The sequence below is a fragment of the Sebastes fasciatus genome, chromosome 13, assembly GCF_043250625.1.
Source record: "Sebastes fasciatus isolate fSebFas1 chromosome 13, fSebFas1.pri, whole genome shotgun sequence".
In the NCBI taxonomy this organism is placed as follows: domain Eukaryota; kingdom Metazoa; phylum Chordata; class Actinopteri; order Perciformes; family Sebastidae; genus Sebastes; species Sebastes fasciatus.
The window spans coordinates 5,891,342-5,914,372 of NC_133807.1; the positions used below are offsets into that span (position 1 = coordinate 5,891,342).

A 23,031-nucleotide genomic window follows, 5' to 3' on the forward strand; every position below is an offset into this window, starting at 1 on the left:
AGAGGGGTATGGAGTCATAAGAGTGCCATACATAACGCAACCGAAGATAACGTACTGATGTTTTGTGTGATTATATTGTAAAAAAAAAATTATATCTGGGTTCATAATCTCTCAGACTAAGTGTGTAAATGCTTTTCTTTTCTGTCTTTGGTTTGTCCCTCTGTGATTCCATTATCCTGCTCTCATTCTCGACGTCCCTCAGGTCTTGTGCTCTTCTTACATCACTCAAGGGACTCCTAGCTGCGCACACACACATACACACATACATACACACAGACGTGAGCGTATACGTCTCTTTATAACACTATTCCCTGTTTTTGATTCTATGTTTTTTCTATGTTTACAATTTCATCACGTAGCCTAAGTGTTGATTTGACAAAAAGAAAAAAAGAAAGAAAAGGAATGAAGAAAGAAAATTGAAAGAAAGAAAGTAGTCAGATGGAAAGCAAATGAAAGGAAGGAAGAAAGAAAGGGACCAAGTGGAAGGAAGCCAGCTAGTTAATGTACCCCCAGGCATTTCTTTACATCAGTGTACGATGCGGTTGCAATGTGCTGCGTTGGAAAGGCCAAGTGTTCCAGAAAAATTGTGGGAAAAAAAGCCATGCAATCCATTTCCTGTTCTCTCACTAATCCTTCCGGAAACCTTGGAGCACTTCGCTTTATAATGGAGGCACTACATGGCCTTGCACCAGACTACCTTGCAGAAATGCTTTCGGTTTATGAACCAGGAAGTTCCCTTCAGATCGTCCAGTTCTTCTCTTTTAGGTCTTCCACGAAGCAGAACAAAAACATCTGGTGATGCTGCTTTCAACCTTTATCCTCCGAGCCGCTAAAACAACCTTCCAGAGGACCTGAGAGGAGTTGAAAATATTGATATATTTAAGCGTAAACTAAAAGCCCATCTATTTAGTCCGGCTTTTATGCAGTGTTTTATAATCTTATGTTTTTTATTGTTTATACTTATTTTATTTATCGTCATCATTATAGTGTTTATTTTACTCTATTTTATTTAATCAGCATTTTATTGCTGATCATTATTATCTATTTTATTTTATTAAAATTGTATTATTTTAATACAATCTGTTTATTTTGTGTAGTGTCATATTTTTTATTTTATTATTTTTATTATTTTTATTTCCTTGTATTTTATTCATCTTTTATGATCTTAAATACCCATCTCTTATTGCTTTCTCATTCAATTAACTTTCATATTGGTTGTTTTGGTGTGTTAAGGCCGGAAAGTTCAGCTATTTCACGAACTGCTGTGCGACTGTGTTCGAATATCTGTATCAAATTTCATGGCAATCCATCAAATAGTCGTTGAGATATTTCCGTCCGGACCAAAAGTGGCTGACTGACCAACTCACATTGCCGTTGTGGCTAAAAAAAAAAAAGTGTAGATGTCAGACACAGTGAACCCCACCATGAGACCACACTGAGGACAAAGGATGGCTCACACTAACAAGAGCAAGAGCAAGAGAAAGACAGACAGACAGAGGTAAAAACGTGGGGAGATTTAGAAACTAGACAGGGTGATATAGAGATGTGAAACGTGAACACACAGACAAACACCTGAGCGTATTCCCTGATGTGTCTTGGGTCTTGGTTTAGCTGATGAAATACAGAAGTAATCGTCATATTGCAGGTGCTCTGCGCAGGGTCGGACTATAGGAAGAAATTTCGACCAATACGAGCATTTTTCTGATACGGCGTCCTTATCACCAGGACATCGTTGTTTGTTGGTGCTTTCCAAAATCATTACAAATGACCAAGACAAAAAAAAATTGCATTTCCCAGAGTGTAGTCCTTTGTTCCTCCAAGTTTAGGCAACTAAAAATAGTCATTACTGTGGTACTTTTATCTTAAATGAAAAGGTAAACAGGAGAAATACAATGTTCATGTTACCAGAAATGTCTGCTTGCCAAGACTGGCAATCGATTAAAATATTTAATCGTGATTAATCACATGATTGTTCATAGTTAATCGCGATTAATCGAAAATGAATCGCTCATTTTTATTTATCCGTTCAAAATGTACTTTAAAGGGAGATTTGTCTGATCTCCAACCCCAGCTTGTCTAGTCAGCCCTGGAACACAACCAACTGCTTGGTCTCTGGGGCTCTGCAGTATATTCTGTAGATGTGTGTATGTGTGGGTCACTGGGTTGATAGTTGAACTACATCCCCAGTCTGGTACCTGCGGCAGTTCTCTCTTTGCTGTTGGGGAGTACACACACACACACACACACACACACACACACACACGCACACACACAACACACACATACACAGGGTTGGGTACCGTTCACATTTCAACCAATTCCGATACCACCTGGATGTCGATACCAGTACCCAACGGTACCTTTTTTTCTGTACTATACTCTCTCTGTAATAACAAAAATGTAATTCCAGTTGTCAGAAATATGTCCCTGGCCAGCTTTGCATTTCACATTACAAATATTGCAGCAAGCGTTGTCTGCGGCGAGTTTGGAACAGTGTAACTGCGCTTTTCCACTCGCCATTGCCCTGACTCACTTGAACGCTGACACTGCGGCTCATACTCTCTCACCAAGATGTGCTCTCAGGTACCAAAACTTAGTACCGATTGATTTAACACGAATCTGTACTCAGTAGTACCATAGAACGTATATCGTTAAGAAGTGAAAGTCAGTTGTTCGTTCCATTGCAACGTCAGCGCCCAGCAGCAGAGCTACGCCTCCGCCATTTTGGACTGAAAGCTTCCCAGAGGAGCATAAAGTGAGCGATGGATATAAATGGAAGTTGGAAAAATCCAGCATACAGATTTTGAGAGCAATGTCAAACTTTTTCATGTCAAGGATCCAAAATGGAGTCCAATAGACCACAGACCATGGATGTAGAAGAGGGTCCAATAGACCACAGACCATGGATGTAGAAGAGGTTGTGTCCTGGTCTTTTGCCCTGCGTGTTAGTAAATAGCCTACGACTCCATTAAATTCTGTTGCTGTCATGCTACTAGCGCAACTGGCCGATAGCCGGTTGTTTGGGAACAGAGACGTTAATACATCCACCACGGTACAGGTTTACAGCAGCATGGGTGTATTATTAGATAATTAAAGTGATGAATTACAGACAATATATCCGTTATTACAGCCGCATACAGCTAGCAGGAAGCTGGCAGAACCCGATATGTCATATGAGCGTGCAGGGCGGTGCAGTCCCGTGGGTCTGATGCACGTTCAATATGCCAAGGAAAATAACTCTGAATTCAGCTGTTAGTTCATTTTACAACTTTTAGGACATCATGATTTAAATGAGGGCTGTTTAAGTGTTCCTACTGGGAAGTTGAAAAATGATCCTGTGATTTGCAGACGTCTCTTTATACATCCATGGCGTTGGACTCATTGGCATTTTCAGTCCAAAATGGCCATCTAGCGGTTGTTGTCAAAAAAGGAGTTTTGTCTCTTTGCTTCTATACTCTTTGGTAGTACCAATGTAATTTGGTCGGTACCCTTTGTTTGGTACCTGACCCTACATACACAGACACACAATTACTGTATATCCATGCTCAAATCTACAGGGGTCTCACCTTAGTCGCAGCCCTAGCACTAATTTGACTGCTTCTGTTTTTCACAATCTCAGAACGCCCACACTGATATACCAACACACTCATGGAACAATAGGAGATCAATATACGACCTTAGCAGAGTGCTCTCCTCAACTGATGACCTCACCTAACCGGCCAGTTAAAACATCGATACGGGGCAGGCAGGGCGGGGCTAAGCTGTCAATCATTATAGTGGACAGTGGGAGGCTTCATCCAGTCTTCCAGTCCCCTTTCTTGCATCTATCCTCAATCTGTTCAGTACGATTCTCTTTCAAAAGGTAATTCAACTGAATATGAAAATTGTAACATAAAGAGTTATCAAATAAATACTAATGTATGTATATATTTATTATTGGAAATCTGTATTTTTGAAGGCCAACCAGGAAGTTAGCATCGCCCTGGTTCCCTCCACTAACAGGAAGTGATCATCTCCCTGGTTCCCTCCACTAACAGCCAATGGGATTGTTCCATTGGGTTTTGGATTATTGCAGAAAATCAGCTCTATGGCAAACAAATGTTTATGATACTTACACGTTTTGTTCCGCAAGATAATCTTCACAAACGAACACCACTTGTATAATATTTTTGAAGTGTGAATGCAATCGCCAGAAGTAAAAAGCTAACGGTAGCTAACTACACCATGGTCGTACGAGCGTGAGTACACACAACGAGACTGTGAAGATGGATGAGTTGGCGTGATCTTCAGCTTGTGTTAACCACAGACCTTATTTCAGGCATCTAACTGAAAACCAATTAAAAAAAAAAACATTGACTTCCATGGACGAGGGAACCGGAAGTGCTAAAGTGCATTTCTGGGTGTTAGGACTAATTCCTGTTGCACTCTATGTATTAATGTCTTATTCTACTGCTTTAAACTTCTTAGAAAAGTGTGATGACGACTGAGGACAACAGGGAGTTGTTTTTTTCACTCATGAGAATGACACTATAGTACTTGTCAAGTTCCTGACATCATGACGGAAAGTCTTGTGAACTTTTGCCTGAACTGTCCTACAGTAAATTCTCATATGCTGGAGTTTGAATTCCGGATGATGCAGCATACAAAGTCTCCATTTCATTTTTGCCCTTGAGCTGAAATTCCAAATCTAATGCAGCTCATTATGAATGAGCAGGAAGTTGTTCCCTTCTCTGGGATGCTCTAATGATGAGATTTGAGCTTGTTATGAGCCGCTCTCGCTCTCTTCTACCAAAATCTAGTGAAAGATGAAAAGATGTGATCATCAGACTGGTTGTTGTTGGTGGTGAAGCGGTAATTAAGAACTGTAAACTGCGGCGGTGGTCTGTATATCAATGGCAGCCACGGTAGCAGACGGCGCCCCTAGTGGCCCGTACTATCCCCCAGGTACGTCGGGTATTCACTTTCTGGCAGCAGCTACTTTTGGCCCTCACTCTGAGCTTTGGCAGCCTGGGGCACTATTTGGCAGAGCTGCGTCCTTCCTACTTAGTGTATTGGAGCTACCTCTGCACCGAGCGAAGCACTGCAGCAATCTGCGGCCTGCAGCAGTGCTACAGCAAAGCAGGGGGAGGAAGGAGGGAGAAGACGATTCTCATTCTGCTCTCATTTCTTTCTTTTTTTTAAGGTTTCTCTCTGGGGTTTCCTGCTTTCTCATCATTCTTTTAGCTTTTGCTTTGTTTCTTGATCAGGAGTATTTCATCTTCTTTTGATTCCTGTTCTCAAAATGTCCTTTTTGTCCATCATACAACACACACTTAAAAATCTACTCTAACAAAGCCCTTTTTGGCTTATTAACCAACCAAGTGGACTCAATATAGATGCACTCACACACACACACTTAGACGCAGCAGGTTTGCAGTGTGTCTCGGGGCTGTTTTAGTACTGTAGCCAGTGTACGGATGGGTGGCTCTCTCAGTGCCAGAGCCCTGTCGCTTTGTGACAGCACCTCTCCTCCTCCTCCTGCCTTCCTTCCATTGTTCTACCTTAGGTATCCGTTGGTCCGTGTCATTATAGCGCAGTAGGGAGCTCCAGGCATTACATTAGCCTGTAACTTGTCTGCTCTCCCTCCACCCGTCCTGCATGCTCACTCTCCCACTGCCCAATCTTTTCAAGCACAAACTTGCTGTTTAGCAGATTAAATTAGCCACGAAAATATGTCTTTTTATTTTTTTTCTCCCTCTAAATGAGCTCCGGTGTTAGCTAGTTATTCTCCTAGCGTACACCACCTGGGCGTACTGCAGCGCAGGGGGACAGAAGATCCAAACTCCGACTGACTGGCTGTATTTATGATTTATGGAGATATGTTGTGATTGATGGGATTTAATCTATCGATTTATAATGAAAAGACATCGAGGCTGAGCTCTTTTGTTTTTCATCCAAAAGAGTCCCATCGATCCTCTTTTCTCCACTACCAACAACACCACCCCCACCCACCCCCACCTCCTTGCTGATTCAGTGCAGTCCAGCTTTGCTTACGCATACGTCTGGTGAAGGCCGGACAGCAATTACTATCAGAGTGCTGTTGGGACGTTTATGCAAGGCTGAGGCTATAGTAGGCCACTCTATCTATCCAACACAGTCTCACGGCAGTTTGTGAAATAATCGCGGAATCTCAGAGCGACTTTCAACAACGGACTTTTAGTGTGTTTTCCTATGAATGTCCAGCAACACGTGACGTACATGTCAATTTCCGCACCAGTCTTTTCAAAATAAAACTTCTCAATTAGGTTTAGAAATAGATCGACTTGGTTAGGCTTAGGTAACAAAACTACTTAGTTAGATTTAGGAAAAGATCTACTTGGTTAGGGTTAAAATATCTCTGGAAGTGCTTTAACTTAAGTGCGGAAGTTACAGTACGTGACAAATAAATGAACCTTGACTTGTGGTTTCACGTGGGACACTAACACCGGTCTCCTGGGCCAAAGTCCTGTGTTTTTTTTAACCGCCCCTCCCGACCTCATCCCTACGTGGCGTTCGCTGCTCTTTATACTTTCCGGTTCACAATTATGTGGATTACATACAAATTGGTTTTGTGCTGACCATCACGAAAACAATGTGAAATTCGTGTCTATGTACACAAATCAATACATTCAGACTGTTTCACGAACTGCTGTGCAACTGGGCTGGTTTGTCTCTCTGAGTTGTTTTTTTTAACCTTTATTTAACCAGATAAGTCGATCGAGAACCAATTCTCATTTACAATGACGACCTGGCCAAGAGGCAGCGACAGACGGCAAGTCGATAAGACATTGGAACTTAGATACAACTGGTGCAATAAAACAACATCTGACTAAATTAAAACGTCACAATATATACAGTAGAGACAACAATAGATATATTCCAGAGATATTCCATTTGTTCCAGAGAAGCAGATTCAAAAGCAAGTGCAGGGATCAGAAATATCGCTTGTAATGAGTTGTTAAAGGACAGTAACTGAATGAGGATGTGGAGTTTTAGCATCTTTTGCAATGCATTCCAGTCACTAGGAGCGGCAAACTGCAATGAGTGACGACCAACGGAGGTGCAGACTTTAGGAATGACCTTACCAATGATTTTGCTAGAACGGAATTGCTAGATCTCATGGGAAGGTGTATGAATAGCACAACATTTGAAGGACATTCTGTGTGTCATGATAACGCATTTTAAGTTTTTGGGTGTCATTTCATGCTATGTCATTACCGTCAAGCAGTCATAAATGAAAAAGTCCCCGAATGTTCTACACTTCGACTCCGGTAAGGTATTCGTTAACAGTCTATAGCAGCCACGGCTGGATGAATCAAGTTGGGTGCTCTGGGACAAAAATAAACTGTTGTTGGTTAAATACAAATTTAGTGAGGAATATACACAATGTATATTTTAACACAGCATCTACAATGAATGCGGCGGCGAAGCTGATTGGCTGTTCAGCTGATTGGCTGTTCAGCTTAAAGGAATCAGTGCACGAGCAGAGAAACAGAAATGAGGAAAGCAAGCCAACGAGTAAAGTCGAGAGGACACACACAGAAGGCTCTTCTTATTTTTCATCTTCATCTCATCTGATCATTCCAACACACGGCTATTTTCACCATGACATGGACATCTGGAATGAAGCTAAGGGGTGAGTGAGAGTGGTGTGAAAATGGTCGGCAAATGCCGCTTGACTTCATGTACGTATCGTGACAACGGCTTGTATATCCGCCATCCTCGTTTCCCTTTTGAATGACAAATACAGACCAACGCCGCCTGCTGGTGTGGAGAGTTATTTCATCTCAATGAGGCGCAGGACGTACGTGCTAACTGGCCGTCGGCTGTAGTCTCTGTGGTGTGTTCGAGTGCAACTTTTTGGCCAAGACAAATGTGACGTGAGGCGACTCAACGGTTGGCCTTCGTCGCCGCTAATTCTTTGATGTCCGGTTGGTGTGTGTGGGCCTTAAAGGCGTTTACAGCTTCAGTCGATATGTGCTTTATTTGTAAATATTCCCAAACATATTTGCAATAAATCAAATTACCACAAAAGAACATCCCTCTGACGGGACGAAAAGCCAGCAGTCATATTGCCTCCTCCTAGCTGTATCCTCCTATCTCCCTGGTCTCTCTCCAAGAACTTTGTGGTCTTGACACTTGCGGACAGTGTCTTCCCGAAAGCATTCATGGTGTTGCTCTCAGTTGTACGCAAGAAAAATGACAAAAGTAGTTGTGTGAAGAATGAAAAAAAAAAGTTCATTCAAGTTCATTCCCTGCCCAAACTGTCAGATAAATGTAAGACCTAAAAAGGCTTCCACTGCTGGTTTCAAAGCTCCTAATAATATTATCCATCGCAATATTGTCAGATCTTCAGGCTTGTTTTGTGTTGAAGTTGTTCTTTGACACCTCCTGCATGTCGCCATCTGTCAGCAACAGGGAGAGAGGATGAGACGGCAAACTTGGGCGGATGCAGAATACCATGTGAGGATGAAGGCAGCCTGACAAACAACTAGATAAAGAGCAAGAGATAAATGAGTATAAACAGGGGAAATGAAATGGGACAAGAGGGGAAATCCACAGAGGGAGGTATGCTGGGGACATCCCAGCAACTGTAGAACACCGAGAACTAATGCAGTGCACCGCTTGCTACCGTCTGAAACAACACACAGCTACAAGACCACATACAGGCTTGTCTGTCACCTCAACCTCTACTGCTATGTCTTTCATCTTTCACTGCCTCACAGACACACATGATCACACAGCCTGTCCAGCCAGATTCTTGCTGACTTGGCAGAACTCGCACTTCAAATGTGTTTGTGTGTGTGTGTGCGTGTGTGTGTGTGTGTGTGTGCGTGTGCGTGTGCGTGTGCGTGTGCGTGTGCGTGTGTGTGTGTGTGTGTGTGTGTGTGTGTGTGTGTGTGTGTGTGTGTGTGTGTGTGTGTGTGTGTGTGTGTGTGTGTGCATGCATGAGGATCCCAGCCAACATACTGCTGTATCCTCTTCCTGGGGAGTAAACAGTATGTAAATCTTCAGCTGGGCTATTTGTAGTGAAGTCACCTTTACAAGGGACACTGTGTATGTGTGTTTGTGTGTGTGTGTGTGTGTGTGTGTGTGTGTGTATGTGTGTGTGCGTATGTGTGTCTTTTCTGCAGTGGAAGAGAGAGGACATCCCGACTGCTGTGTCACTGCTCCAGGAGAGAAAATGCATGATGTAATTTATTAAGCATCGCTTTGAATAATCTTTCGGCTGCAGTCGCATATTTTACCAGAAGCTGTGGTCTAAGTGGGTACATATATACAGTATGTGAACAGAGTTAGGATTGGAATGATGCGTTATACATTTACTTGTATGACTGTCCTTTCTTGCGTTAGGTGATGTTCACACAGGACGTTAGTGCCCAGCAGATTTTTTTTTTTCAACCAGTTCTCCAAATTAAACTTCACAGTGCATCATTAGTGTTTTCTGATCTGACGCCCCAACCCGTTCTCACTCCCAGCTCACACTACCGCCGCTTGGTCAAGTGCCCCTCAGCGTCTGACGCACCGAGGCACCCTTTAGTGCCTGAGGAAACAAATCACCGGCACTCACAGATAAAGAGTCTTTTTTAGTTTTTTTCGGGCAAACAAACAAACAAACAAACGTGTTTCAGCTATAAGCCGTCATCACTCAAGACGTAATGCCAGTTTGAAATATTTTCAGGTGAGACACCGACACCAATCAGAAAAAGGGATTACATGATTACATGATAGGAATCATCTGTGGATGCACCGCCAGGACACATCCTCTGGCAACAACAGAGGCGTGGCCAAAACAGTCAGAAACAACCAGCAATACAATGAAAGAAATATATATAATATATCTTTAAAGCCCACATGGCAAAAGATATTCCATAAAAATAGAATGGTGACACAGTGTGTCACCATTCTATTTTATACAGTAATACAGTTTTGCTTGTTGAATCTGACAATGATTGAATTTTTGGCAAAAAAAGTTACTGTATCGATTTCAAATCCTTGAATCATATCGTATCGTATCATATCGAATCGTATCGTATCGTATCGCTCTAGATTAGCCAAATATCGTACTTGAATCGTATCGGAACCATGGAAATCATATTGTATTGTATCGTTGTAAAAATTTATCATTACACCCCTAATGTAAACCCTTCCACGTCAGTGTCAAACGCTCAGAGAAATTGTTCAGTGGTGACATAGTTTAAAGCTGAAGTCGGTAACTTTGAGCAAATATGATTAAAAAAAGTTGGCACCGTCCGGTGGGCTTGGTTTTGAATCGACTGTTTTCAATGTGGCGGTTGGGTCACAAACTTTAATTTTACAGCTAAACAGTACACAAAAATATATTTCTGTAATCAATATATGTATATATCAATATTTTGATTCATATACCTGTAGAAAACTGATTACAGTCAGGTTGTCAGAATTTTGGCATTGACTTGGTACCGAAGTATCGGTTATCGTGACATCTGTACTAGGGAGGATAGTCTCCTTATTTCAATGACCTTTGTTGAAAGAGTGTAAACGTTTCATTTAGTTTCCTGATTTGGGGATTACTTTCATGTCTCTTGCAACCATGTCTCCTCGAAGATATAGGATATTAACCTCAGTCTCTGGAGTCAAAGTCCTGCGTTTTGAACGCCCACTGTCCACCCCAACTACCTTCCAATGAATTCCATGTGATAGATCAAGGGTGCACTTCCTTCACTGGAAAAAAAAAAACATTGCCACGGAACATAATACAAGCAGCAGTTTAGTTTTATTACAAATCATAGCCTATTTGGCAATACAAATGAGTAGTATATAAACCTAATTCATAGGAGACAACATTAAATGAGCTTCACAGTATATCCATCAGCTCAAGGTCAAAGGTTATTTGTTTTCTTTCATCTTCTACTACAGCTTCCTTTTTTCTGTGATTTTGTTAGTAGCCTTTTCCTCCTCCGTTCTTTCTCTCCCTTTCCACTGACATGTAGGTCAGCGTCGGATCAGTGTGATGAGTTTTGGGCGCAGATTGCGAGCCTGGCCAGGCTAAATGACTCTAATTAGAAGCTGTTGATCCTACGTCCCAAGCTGAGAGCAAATTTTTTTTCCTGCCTCATCTTGGCAATTGTCTTACCTTCTTATTAGTTTTCTTTTGCCTACAAAGAAAAATATTTTTTCCTGTCCTTGGGAGCTTTCCTTACATCTCTCTCTTCTTTTGCTGACTGGCACACTTTCCTTTTGCTGTTTGTCTCCATCCCTTCTCTCTCTCAGTATTGACATTATTAGCTAAGTACTTAAGTAATGAGTGTTTTCTGAGTCACCGGATAATGTTTTAGTGTTATTCCTTCTTATAATATGCTAACACAAGCAAACCTGAGTAAGACCACTTAAAGTGCTTTTAACAAGCTTGTTTTTTTTGTTGACCGGCGTTTGCTCTTATTTGTAGAGTTTAGCTGATAGCTGGATAGTTAGCCTACATGTCAGCATATAGCTGCATTCATTGACTTTTGGCCACTAGGGAGCAGAAAAGCTGACACACACACATACACATATTATCACCAACTTCAATTGTTAGCTATCACGTTAGCAAGTTCTGTCCACTTCGAATGTAAGTCCAATTCATTTAGCTTCGGTTTGGTCTCCACCAACCCCTGAACAATTTTCAGTTTCCATTCTCCATATGAATGTTAAGTCCAATATTCACACTTCTTTTGGCTTTGGTGTTCAACCTTATTCATCACCTAGCCGCTAACTTGTCTGTAGTTATCTGTCTACTGTTTTTGTGATATTTTATTGAACGTTAACTTAAGATATATCGCTCCAATACTTGATTTTGTTGGGCCACTTTAGGGGCAGAAGAACTCCACAACAAGCACATAGGCTATACAGAATACCAGCAATGGAATATAATTAATAAGGATGTTTTCTTTAGAGTATAATCAATCACCTGATAATAAGAATCGTTGTGTTTTCGTTACTTTAGAATGAGCCGTTCATATCTACATAGGGAACAGACAAACCAAACTCGGTTAACTTTACCTGCTTGGGCCGAAGTCGATGATGTTACTCACTCCCGTCGCTGCCGCTCTCTCTCTCTCTTGCTTCACCACTCACTTCCTTCGTACACACACACTCTACCACTGGCTCTGCTCCAGATGGATCTAGAGACAGCCATTTGCGTCGGTCACCGTAGCTCTCCAACACGCTTGGCAGACGGGAGAGTCTTCAGTTGGTTGCAATCTCCTCACCTCACCGCTAGATACCGCCATATCCTACACACTGGGCCTTTAAACTTAAACTTTAAAACGTATTAGAACCGTCATATACCGACAGGTACATCAATACAATTTGACCTCTGCATTTAACCCTTCCTAAGCATCTAGGAGCAGTGGGCTGCTATGAAGCGTCTGGGGAGAAACTTGGGGCATAGTGTCTCGCTCAAGGACACTTCGAAATGCAGACAGCAGGAGCCGGGGGAATCGAACCACCAACCTTCTGGTTAAGACGACCCGCTCAACCTGCTGAGCTATACAGCCCAAATGTTCCACTGTGTTCACCAGCTAATTGCTAACTTTGTCTTTCCAGTGTTTGGCACTAGAGAACTGCAGAGTTGGTAAATAATTGTCTGGGTTGTCATATTATACACAAAGAAAGAAAAGACAGAAAGAATTAAGAAGGGGAACAAAAACAAGAGTTGGAGGAAGGAAAGATCTAATGATTCCAAGAGACGTCAGAAAGGGAAGAACACATATGAAGGAGAAAGGTATAAAAAGAGTGACAGAAATAGAGGAGAAAATAGCCGAGACAGGAGGGACAGGAGTAGTCGGTGATGAAGAAGATAAAGAGAGAAAGCTAAAGAAAGAGGAGATTGTCCAGGGGAGGAGGTAAGGAAAGAGATTTAGGTCATTCTGTATGAGCGACAGGAGCGAGGGAATGTGATGGAGAGGACGGATCAGGGAGGTATGAAGGAAAGTAGGGAGAGGGAAGAACAGAAAGAGTAGGATGAAGTGTTGCTTGTGTCTTGTAGGTTAAAGAAGACATAGAATATAGTCGTTGGTCACCGTAGTTCTCCTACATGCTCGGCACGTGGGAGAAGTTTCAGTTGGTGGCACTCTGCAACCTCACCGCTTTTATATTTATATAATATTCGCAAAGACCTCAAAACTTTCATTTATGATTGCCAACACAGCCTCCATAATTATTGACCGGGAAAGAGGCAGAAAAAAGGAGCGGAGAAAACAAAAAATGAGCCCAAATCACCGAGATGTCGATTCACAATTTGATATTATCTAAGGCAGTCAATTAATTGCGATTAATTGCAAATTAATCACACATTTTTTATCTGTTCAAAAATTTACCTCAAAGGGAGATTTGTCAAGTATTTAATACTCTTATCAACATGGTAGTGGACAAATATGCTGCTTAATATAAATGTATGTATATATTTATTACTGGAGATCAATTAACAACACATAACAATGACAGATATTGTCCAGAAACCCTCACAGGTACTGCATTTAGCATAAAACAATATACTCAAATCATAACATGGCAAACTGCAGCCCAACAGGCAACAACAGCTGTCAGTGTGTCAGTGTGCTGACTTGACTATGACTTGCCCCCAAACTGCATGTGATTATCATAAAGTGGGCATGTCTGTAAAGGGGAGACTCGTGGGTACCCATAGAAGCCATTTTCATTCACATATCTGGAGGTCAGACGTCAAGGGACCCCTTTGAAAATGACGGTGCCAGTTTTTTCCTCGTCAAATTTAGCGTAAATTTGCAGCATTTCTTTTTTGATACTGGCCAAAAATGGATTGATATTTTTTTTTTTTTAAAGGTGCACCATTCAGTTAAAAAAGGAGCTCGCCAAGGCAAGTTGTAAAATTAAACGAGGGGATGTTTATGTTCTGTATCCTTCCGTATCTGCTTTTGAAAACTCTCCAACACCCTGAAAATGCTCAAGAACGTGTGTGTGTGTGCGCGTGTGTGTGTGTGTGTGTGTGTGTGTGTATCCAGGGCAGCTCTAGATAGCAGTGTTAAATTAGACCATGATAATAAGCTGTGGGACTTGATGTGTTCCCTGAGGATTAGAGGAAGACTTCATCATCTGTCTGTCTTCATCACTGACCTGACACACACACACACATACACACACACACTCACACACATACTTGGAAGCATACTTAAACATGTATATACTTGACTGGTTTTAAATCTTCCTAAGTGGGTTGCTGGGTTTGGGCGTAACTATACGGTGTGATTAATAATATCAACGATGGACCGGAGCAATCATTAATGTTATTAGTTACACCCGTGCTCTTCCTGCTATGACAAAATGTCCAATTTATCGGGTCAATTCTCACTGTACATGCTCCCGCTTGGCCAAATTGGCCAAACAAACACAGGACTTTCAACCAGGAGACCGGTCGGACGGACACAATTAGAGACTAGCTGGGGAACACAGTGGAGCAATTAGCAGCTAAAAGACAGTTTTTTTGTCTCAGGAGTTGGTGGAGACCAAACCAGAGAGAGGGAGTATGTGGCAAAGATGGTACCTCAGCTAATTTGAAGAAAAACAAGACTCGGTCAAAACCGGTGTAGACCTTGTACGGTCAGTCTGTGAATTTGCGGCTAAATTGTTATACAAATAGTCAGCGGTCATGTCTATGATGTTAAATCCATCAGTACATGCTCACCAGGTCCGACGAGGACAATAAAGGATGCGCCGCTCCACTCAACTGGCCGTTCAAGCGGTGATGTACCCGATCGTGGAACACACCAGATTGGTTCCTGGTTTCATTTTAGAACTAGATCGCCCAGTTTTACAGCTTGGTCCAAGTTTTCCGTCGCGCTGGACTTATTCGCCTATAAAGGACTGTTCCCGACTTTTTTATTTTGAAAGAGCAACGGCCAATGAGGAAACTCCAACACTCGGCCGACCAATCGTGTAACTTCATCACTCAGTCACTCACTCAGTGACAGACTTTTGCGTTTGTAGGACTGGCAGGGCTCTGCAGTCCAGCCAAACATTGATATGTTGTCAGTATCTAGGCAGCTCAGTATCTGCATGATCGTGTAGCAGGACATTTGGGGAGAACAAACATCAGTGTTAAAAGGAAGGAAAGGGGTTCAGAAAACAAGCCTGAATGATGTTAGGAGTCCTTGAGATTTACGTACGCGTGACTGTGAACGAACATTGACATCTATCCCGGCGTTTAGGAAGACGACTGCCACTCCGCACACACTGGGAGGACCCCGACACATCCAGGCAGCTCACTGCATAGAGCACAGGGAGAAAGAGAGAGAGAGTCGTACTGTAGGAAGGTGGGGAGGGGGGGGAGATGGGAGGGCAAGGAATGGTAGGGGGCTGGGGGATGCTGCAGAGAAAAGAAAATCTCATTACACACGCGTGAGCACTGTACAGAAAATGACTGATAATACGCTACATAAAATATATGAATGATTTTCTAGACGCAAGGTTGATGGTGCGTGTGTGTGTGCGTGCATGTGTGTCAGTGGTCTACGACAAATAGATGATTATTGATCCCATGCTGATAGAAAAAAAGACTGCTCAATACGCGTGGCAGATCTACATACATTCTACGATACATGACATGTGTGATTTCATAACGGTGCTCACAGTAATGCACACATCTCCTTATTCCTCCATTGTTCACGTATACCCGCTTATTTTCTCTTTACACACACCGTGTATCTATCTTTTTTCACTTTCTCTCTTTCAAACACACACACACGCACAGAGGAACCCTGTGTACCTCATTACTTTTACACACTCCATCCATCATCCCTCCCTCTATGTCTCTGACTGCACTGTTATCAATGGGATTGCAGCAGTCAGGACATTTGCACTGAATTAACAGCATTCCTCCACTCTCCTCAGTGTGTTGCTGGTGCCCCCTATCTGCAGCCTGTTGGCATAACCACTGCTTTTCCACATACTGCAATGGCCCAAACTCCTCCTCCCCCCACCAGCAATCACATGAACACCAAAATACTAATGGCAAAGGCTTAACCTGAACAAAGACAAAATGTTGGCGTGCAGATGTGACAGTTTCCTGTAGTATTACTTGAATAAAAGATGATGATGTATGCTTGATGTGCAAACTGTATTTGTAACACTCCCCCCCCTCTGTTTTTCTCTCTCCGCAGTATGTGGCGTTCGGCTCGCTTTTCTTCATCCTGCTCTCCATCTCCACCTTCTGCCTGGAGACCCACGAAGCCTTCAACACCATCTACAACAAAACAGAGAATGTCACCGTTGGCAACGTGACGCATCAGGAGGTACAGTGAAGTTTTAGTCAAATGTTTATTTTTTTCAGTATTAGAGATGTTAATGTGACTGGACACTGCAGCAATCTAGAATTGCTGTTCTATAAAGTTGGGAGATTCGTGAGACGAAGCCAAGGATGAGATATCCAGATTTTTCATCCCAAAAATGCTCAGTCCTACATTTCCCATGATGGAACATATATCATTCTTATGAACAATTATATAACAAACATAACAAATGTCTTCATTTAAAAGAAATAAAGAAGATCTGTTTAATTTTTCGTGGCAAAAGAGCGCCGCCACGTTGCAGTACTCTAGCCTGTGACATCACGAGGTTGGTTGGCTCGGCTACAGATACAACGGTAGAGACCGTGAAAGACACAAACTGAGGAGAGACGGGACAGACGAAAACAAAAGAGGGGACACTCTTGTGTTATTCCTGGATGTAAAGATGAGCTTTATAATGTTAAAACCAAGTACAAAACAGTCCATTTCATAAACTGACGCTGAAACAGAGATCAGTAAGTTACTGCAGCGCTGGCTAGTGGCACTGAAAGAGTCCTCCAACAGGCACTGAGTCCAGCTGCAGCCGACTGTCTCTCTATCTCCCGTCCTCTCCCCTCTCTGATCACCTGTCTCTCCTCCTCTGCTGTCTCCTTCAGACCGTTCAAAGACAGGGTCGCTAAGAAAATTTACGTTGAAAGCACTACTTTATTCTGAAAGCCCACGTTATAGCGTTTGTTTATGTAACTTGCTGGTAGCTTCTGCTAGCTAGCTAGCTCAACATTAGCACGCCAAAACTACCGTCACAAAGTAAAACTTGTCACCAAAGCAAACACTACAGACGTTATCGGCCTAATGTTACATATGTTCTCCTTCAACTAGCAAACTAAATGACTAACTATCTAACTCGGTTGTACTCCCAAGCCGACGCGCACACGGACCGACTCGGTGGGCTGCTGTCAGTGGCAGCTCCGAGCGGTGTGGACGGGGTAGGCCCAGTCATCGCACCGTGGTGTCCGAGTGTCCATCGGCTTGGGAGTATAACCGAGTTACAATAGTGCCCCCTCTTTTGTTTTCTTCTGTCCTGTGTCTCCTCAGTGTCCATCTCTCACGGTCTCTACCGTTGTATCTATGTCACTCAGCCGAGCCAACCAACCTCGTGACGTCACAGGCTAGAGTACTACAACATGGCGGCGCTCTTGCCAAGAAAGATGAAAAATATCTTCTTCTTTTTTTTTAAATGCTGACATTTGTTATGTTTGTTATATAATTGTTCATTGGAGTGGAAATCCCTTTAGTAAACCAGCTTAACTTGGTTTAACATTTCATTTCCACTTTAAAGGTAAAAGCCCACACCCTTAAATTTGTTGTCTTTAAACCCAAGCCAAGATATCCCTTATGGCAATACAATTGTTTTTTTTTTCTTCTCAGACTTGTTTTCACAAACCAAGTAGTGCTGCTCATAACTAGTTAACTGTAACTATGTGTAAAATCGGTGGATTGCCCCTTTAATGAGACATAACTTTGGTTGTTAGAAGGTCACTCAGGTGATGGAGAAAGTCAGTTGGTGAGAGAAGTGTTGTAGTAGTTACTAAGTTTCTATCAAGCTAACTAGTCCGTACAGCAGTACAGGATACATAACATGAGAAGTATCTTTTATGAACCCAATATTAAAGGCCTCATGAACTGAGTTTAATTGTCTTTTATTCATGGTTTGACATTGTTTCCTCAGGATTTTGTGAGCTGAATTGTTGCTGCTACTAGTGCTATTTAGCTTGATTCAGAGGTAGTGTTGAATGTTATCTGTGCCGGAAGGGGTTAGCTAGAGGTTAGTTAGGATTGCACTAATATGAGTTATGTATTTTTATTTTCTATTGTTTTATACACCCATGTGTATAGGTAAGAGGAATTGGTAGGAACATGGTATTTTGCCTCTGGGCTTATACCTTGTAATGAATGAATAAGTGAATGAGTATTGTAAAATCAACTAACCCATGTTTTTTGTTTCTTCTGCCCTGCAGATAGTGTATGAGGTAGTCACAGATGGCTGGCTGACATATGTGGAAGGCGTCTGCGTCATTTGGTTCACCGTTGAGGTGTTCGCCCGTGTCGTCTTCTGCCCCGACAAGGCAGAGTTCTTCCGCAGCGCCCTTAACATCATAGACTTTGTGGCCATCGTGCCATTTTACCTGGAGGTGGCGCTGAGCGGCCTCTCCTCCAAAACAGCCAAAGACGTGCTGAGCTTCCTGCGTGTGGTGCGCTTTGTACGTATCCTGCGTATATTCAAGCTGACTCGTCACTTTGTCGGTTTGCGGGTCCTGGGCCACACTCTGCGGGCGAGCACCAATGAGTTCCTGTTGCTCATCATCTTCCTGGCGCTGGGCGTCCTCATCTTTGCTACCATGATCTACTATGCTGAACGCATCGGTGCCGACCCTGACGATCCAACAGCCGCGGTCCACACCAGCTTCAAGAACATCCCCATTGGGTTCTGGTGGGCTGTGGTGACCATGACCACGCTGGGCTACGGGGATATGTACCCTGAGACATGGTCAGGAATGCTGGTGGGTGCCCTCTGCGCCTTGGCCGGTGTGCTGACCATCGCCATGCCTGTGCCCGTCATCGTCAACAACTTCGGCATGTACTACTCCCTGGCGATGGCCAAGCAGAAGCTCCCCAAGAAGAGGAACAAGCACATCCCCCGAGCGCCACAGCCCGGCAGCCCCAACTACTGCAAGCCAGACGCCCTGGCCATGGCAACCGCCTCGCCGCACAGGCTGATGGGCAATGTGCTCGGGCCGGGCGTGGTGGGATCCGGCAGCATGATGGGTACTGGAGACTGCCCACTGGCACAGGAGGAGATCATCGAGATCAACAGGGCAGGTGAGTGATTGACCAGAAATGGGATCATACCTACATTTTAGGGGTTCCAATGGGCCTTGAAAGTCCATAAAGTGTGTGGCTGTGAGGGGAAAAAAGATGGTAAAGTTTTTCAAAATAAAAAGCGGACTTGAAAGTACCTTATATAACTGAAGTTCAGCATCCAAATGTAAAGGCCCAGCCAAACAAGCATTTTAAAAAGCAACATCCATCCAACCATCTATTATCCGGGGTCGCCCCAGCAATGTTTTCCAGCTCTTCCTGGGGGACCCCGAGGCGTTCCCAGGCCAGACGAGATATAAACAGCAACATTTAGTGAGTAAATTAAGTGAAATAAATTCATGTCAACTGAATCGCCACAAACAAGGAATCTGCTTGCGGAGGACGATTGGTTAATTGTTTAAACACTAATTGGAGCGGTTTCAGTAAAACACCTCTGAATCGTGTATCTAATTTGAGCCAATATCACATCTTACCCCAAAACAAAGGCATTTAGAGTGAATTTCACTGTGAAAGTCATTAAGAAGGGCTTCAATTTGATTTGAGATTGTTGAAACATGGCTCTGGTTGAGCAGTAGAGGTCATTGGACATGTTTTTGTATTTGTGGCTTGGATGTTGTTTTGCACATGGTTAACTTTGGTTGAGAAAGGGTTTGTTTTTGTTCCCGACATGTCATCTTTTTCTTCTTTACTACTTATAGAGTTCCAAATTCTAAAGTTAATCACTGGAGTGGCCTTAACAAAAAATAATCATTTAAAACTGTCCAAGTTTCTCACTTTCTCGTCAAACCGATGACCAGAGGTCAAATTTCAAGCACCAAATTGATGGAAGGAGTGTGTATCTAACAGGTTTTGAAGCTGTAAATAACTTTGCTGATGTCCTCGTTCTTCCTAGAGAGGAGTACACTAAAATAGATTTTAATTTACGATGGGACGAGAAAGCTGGAAAAAAAAAGCTTATTACTTTCTCGCGACAAAATCCATCTCTTCCCTCTCACAGCCAGATGCTGAACCACCAAGGCTGACATCGTTCAGATAATCCTGGATTGGGTCTATATAGATATACAGTATTTTCTGCCTGTCGAAACATTGATCCAGGTCATCTCATCTCTGCTCTGCTGTTTTAATTGACATGTCCATCATCTGCACTGATACACGAATGTGTGTGAGTGTGTGTGTGTGTGTGGGGCGGCTTGCTGCTTGTGGTGGAGTTGCAGTTTGTGCTTTTACAGGATTTAAGGTTTATAACTATGAATAGCCTTGAGATTGGCTTGCCACCAGAGTGTCTGACAGCAAACTGGCATGTAATCAGTGTGTGTGAGTGTGATTTTAAGCACTTAAACACTTGCTTTTAACAAAGCATTTGCACACGCACTGTTGCATATCATAAGTTCCCTCCTTTTGGTTCTGCACATCTTTGGAAATTAGCACTAAAGATGCGCAAAATGCAACTGAGCCCATTGAAGAAGCCAGTCTGTATGATTTGGCGGCATTTAGCGGTGAAGTTGCAGATTGCAACCAACCAAAACTTCTTCCTGTGTGCCAAGTGTGTAGGAGAACCATGGTGGCCAACGCAAAACCATGAATGGCCCTCTTTAGATTACCTTGAGAGAGTCCAAAAATGTTCATGTGAACATGTGTGTGCAACACTGAACATGTGCTCTGTAACCCGATTTGACTGTTATCAGGCCATTAAATAGGCGTGATCAGTCCCTATAAGCACCATAGATGTGGGTCATTAGGAGCCTACTACGCCTACTATGTTGTAAAAGTGAAAGTGAAACACGTTCTAACATGTAAAACTGAATGAAATGTCACGTTTTGAACAGAAACAAAAAGGCTTCTTTAGGTTTAAGCAACAAAACTACAACTTCTTTAGGTTTAGGCAAAAAAAAAAAAAAAATAGTTAAGTTTAGGGAAAAAAATCACGTTAAATAACTATGAACACAAAGACAACTACACATTGAACTCCGGGTGAAAACCCTGTGTTTTGTGTCCCATCCATCATCACCAACCTCCACCCTATGTGGAGTTTCACACTGTCTTTACTACAGCGCCTGACTTCTGCTTCTGCTCCTGTCATAATTACTACGACCACTAGAAGTCGCTGTTGTGGTCTTTTATACCTTCTTTTGGTGATCTACCATGTGAATAGATGTGAAAACCTACTCGCCCCTACCCGCATCTATGGGGCTTATAGCGACTGCTAACGCCTATTTAACAGCCTGACAACAGTCTAATCGGCTGGTTCTGTTATCTCTATATTTAATCATGTATCTCATTGTAAAAAGAAAAACTGTTAAAAAAAGGTAAACGGACGACTTTTCACTCCGCCTTCCTTATGGCCGTTTAGAAAAAACTAACAAAGCGCTTTTCTGACGCGATCGTACGACGCGATGCACGGGCTCGTTCTCTTCCAGAATAACCCCGACCAGAGTTTCTTAGTTTATTGTGTGCAGACATTTGTGTCCTCTGTGTATGTGTGTGTCCACCCCCCTCTGGCCTGTGTCTGTTAGTCTTGAGCAGTAAATCATATCAGATTAGACAGATTTGACAGCTGTGTTGAAAGCTACAAACACTGCTTCCCCTGTAGCCATTTCCTCTTTAGTGTGTGTGTGTGTGTGTGTGTGTGTGTGTGCGTGTGTGCGTGTGTGTGTGTGTGTGTGTGCGTGTGGTACAGTATTATTTTGTCCCACACCTTTGTTTAGTCTCTCTCGTTCAGTACTGTTAAATGCTGTGTGTGAGTATGTGAAGTGTGTGTGTGTGTGTGTGTGTGTGTGTGTGTGTGTGTGTGTCTACAGCCTGCTCTGCTGCAGTGTGTTGGTCATGTGATCAGGATAGCTATCACAAGGCACTAACGTCCCTTTACCCCCCCCCTCTCCCTCTCCCCCCCCCCTCTTCTATTGCTTCTCCATCCTCTCTTTACCCTCTTTCATTTTTCTTTTTACCACCTAATCATTTTTTTCCCCCACCACTTCTCTTTCACCTCCCGCATTCCCGCTTCGGTTTCTCCTTGTCGTCCTCTGAGTCCTTCTTATCTCCCTTTTCCATTTTTATTGCTTTTATGCTCTCATCCTTTTACCTTCCCTGTTTCTCTCAATGGGTGCCCCTGCATACTCCTCCTCCTCTCTCCCGACCATTAATCTTCTCTTCTTTTATGTCCCCCTCCTCCTCCTCCTCACTCTCACTCTCAACTCCCCCACTCCTCCTTCTTTCACATTCTATCTTTTTTTTCCACTTTGTTTTCTGTATTCTTCTGCATTTTCTCTCAATTTGTTATTTTGACCTTTTCTGTATCCTCCCCATGTTTCCTCCCATCTCCTTTCCATGTCTCCTTTCCTCTCCTCTTTATCCTCTCACCATGACTTTTCCTTTCTCTCCTCCTGCACCATTTCTCAACATCCCTGCTTCTCTTCTGTCACCTCCTCACTGCTCCCTCTTCTACCATTCCTTTTTTCTTTACCTCCCCTCCCCCCTTTCCACATCTCTCCTTCTCCTTCTCCCAGATTCCAAGCAGAATGGCGATGCGGCGGCTAATGCGGCGGCCCTGGCCAATGAGGACTGCCCCACCATCGACCAGGTCCTTGGGGACGAACGTAGCCCGGCCACCGGGGGCCTCGGCTCCACCACCAGCCGCGAGCGCTACCCGCACGACCGGGCCTGCTTCCTGCTGAGCGCCGGGGAGTTCCAGCGCACGACGGACGGGAACGTTCGAAAAGGTAGGAAGGCGGAGGGGGGGAGGCGGAGGATTGAGGGGGAAAAAGGAGGAGGAGGAGGAGGAGGAGGAGAAGGAGGAGGAGGAGCGGGGGTAGGGTGGTACTTGAGTGACAGCAGTGGGCTGTCGGTCGATGCA

At 43.3% G+C, this 23,031-nt stretch overlaps 1 protein-coding gene across 5 annotated transcripts in view; it reads left to right on the forward strand.

Annotated features, from left to right (window-relative positions):
• Positions 1-23,031, forward strand: part of LOC141780044 (voltage-gated potassium channel KCNC1-like) — an 83,067-nt gene that overhangs the window by 22,592 nt on the left and 37,444 nt on the right. For all 5 annotated transcript variants that reach the window (XM_074655105.1, XM_074655107.1, XM_074655108.1 and 2 more), the window contains exons 2-4: positions 16,176-16,307; positions 18,320-19,181; positions 22,685-22,897. In XM_074655105.1, the coding sequence (XP_074511206.1) occupies positions 16,176-16,307; positions 18,320-19,181; positions 22,685-22,897 (1,207 nt within the window). The remainder of the gene's footprint in view (positions 1-16,175; positions 16,308-18,319; positions 19,182-22,684; positions 22,898-23,031) is intronic.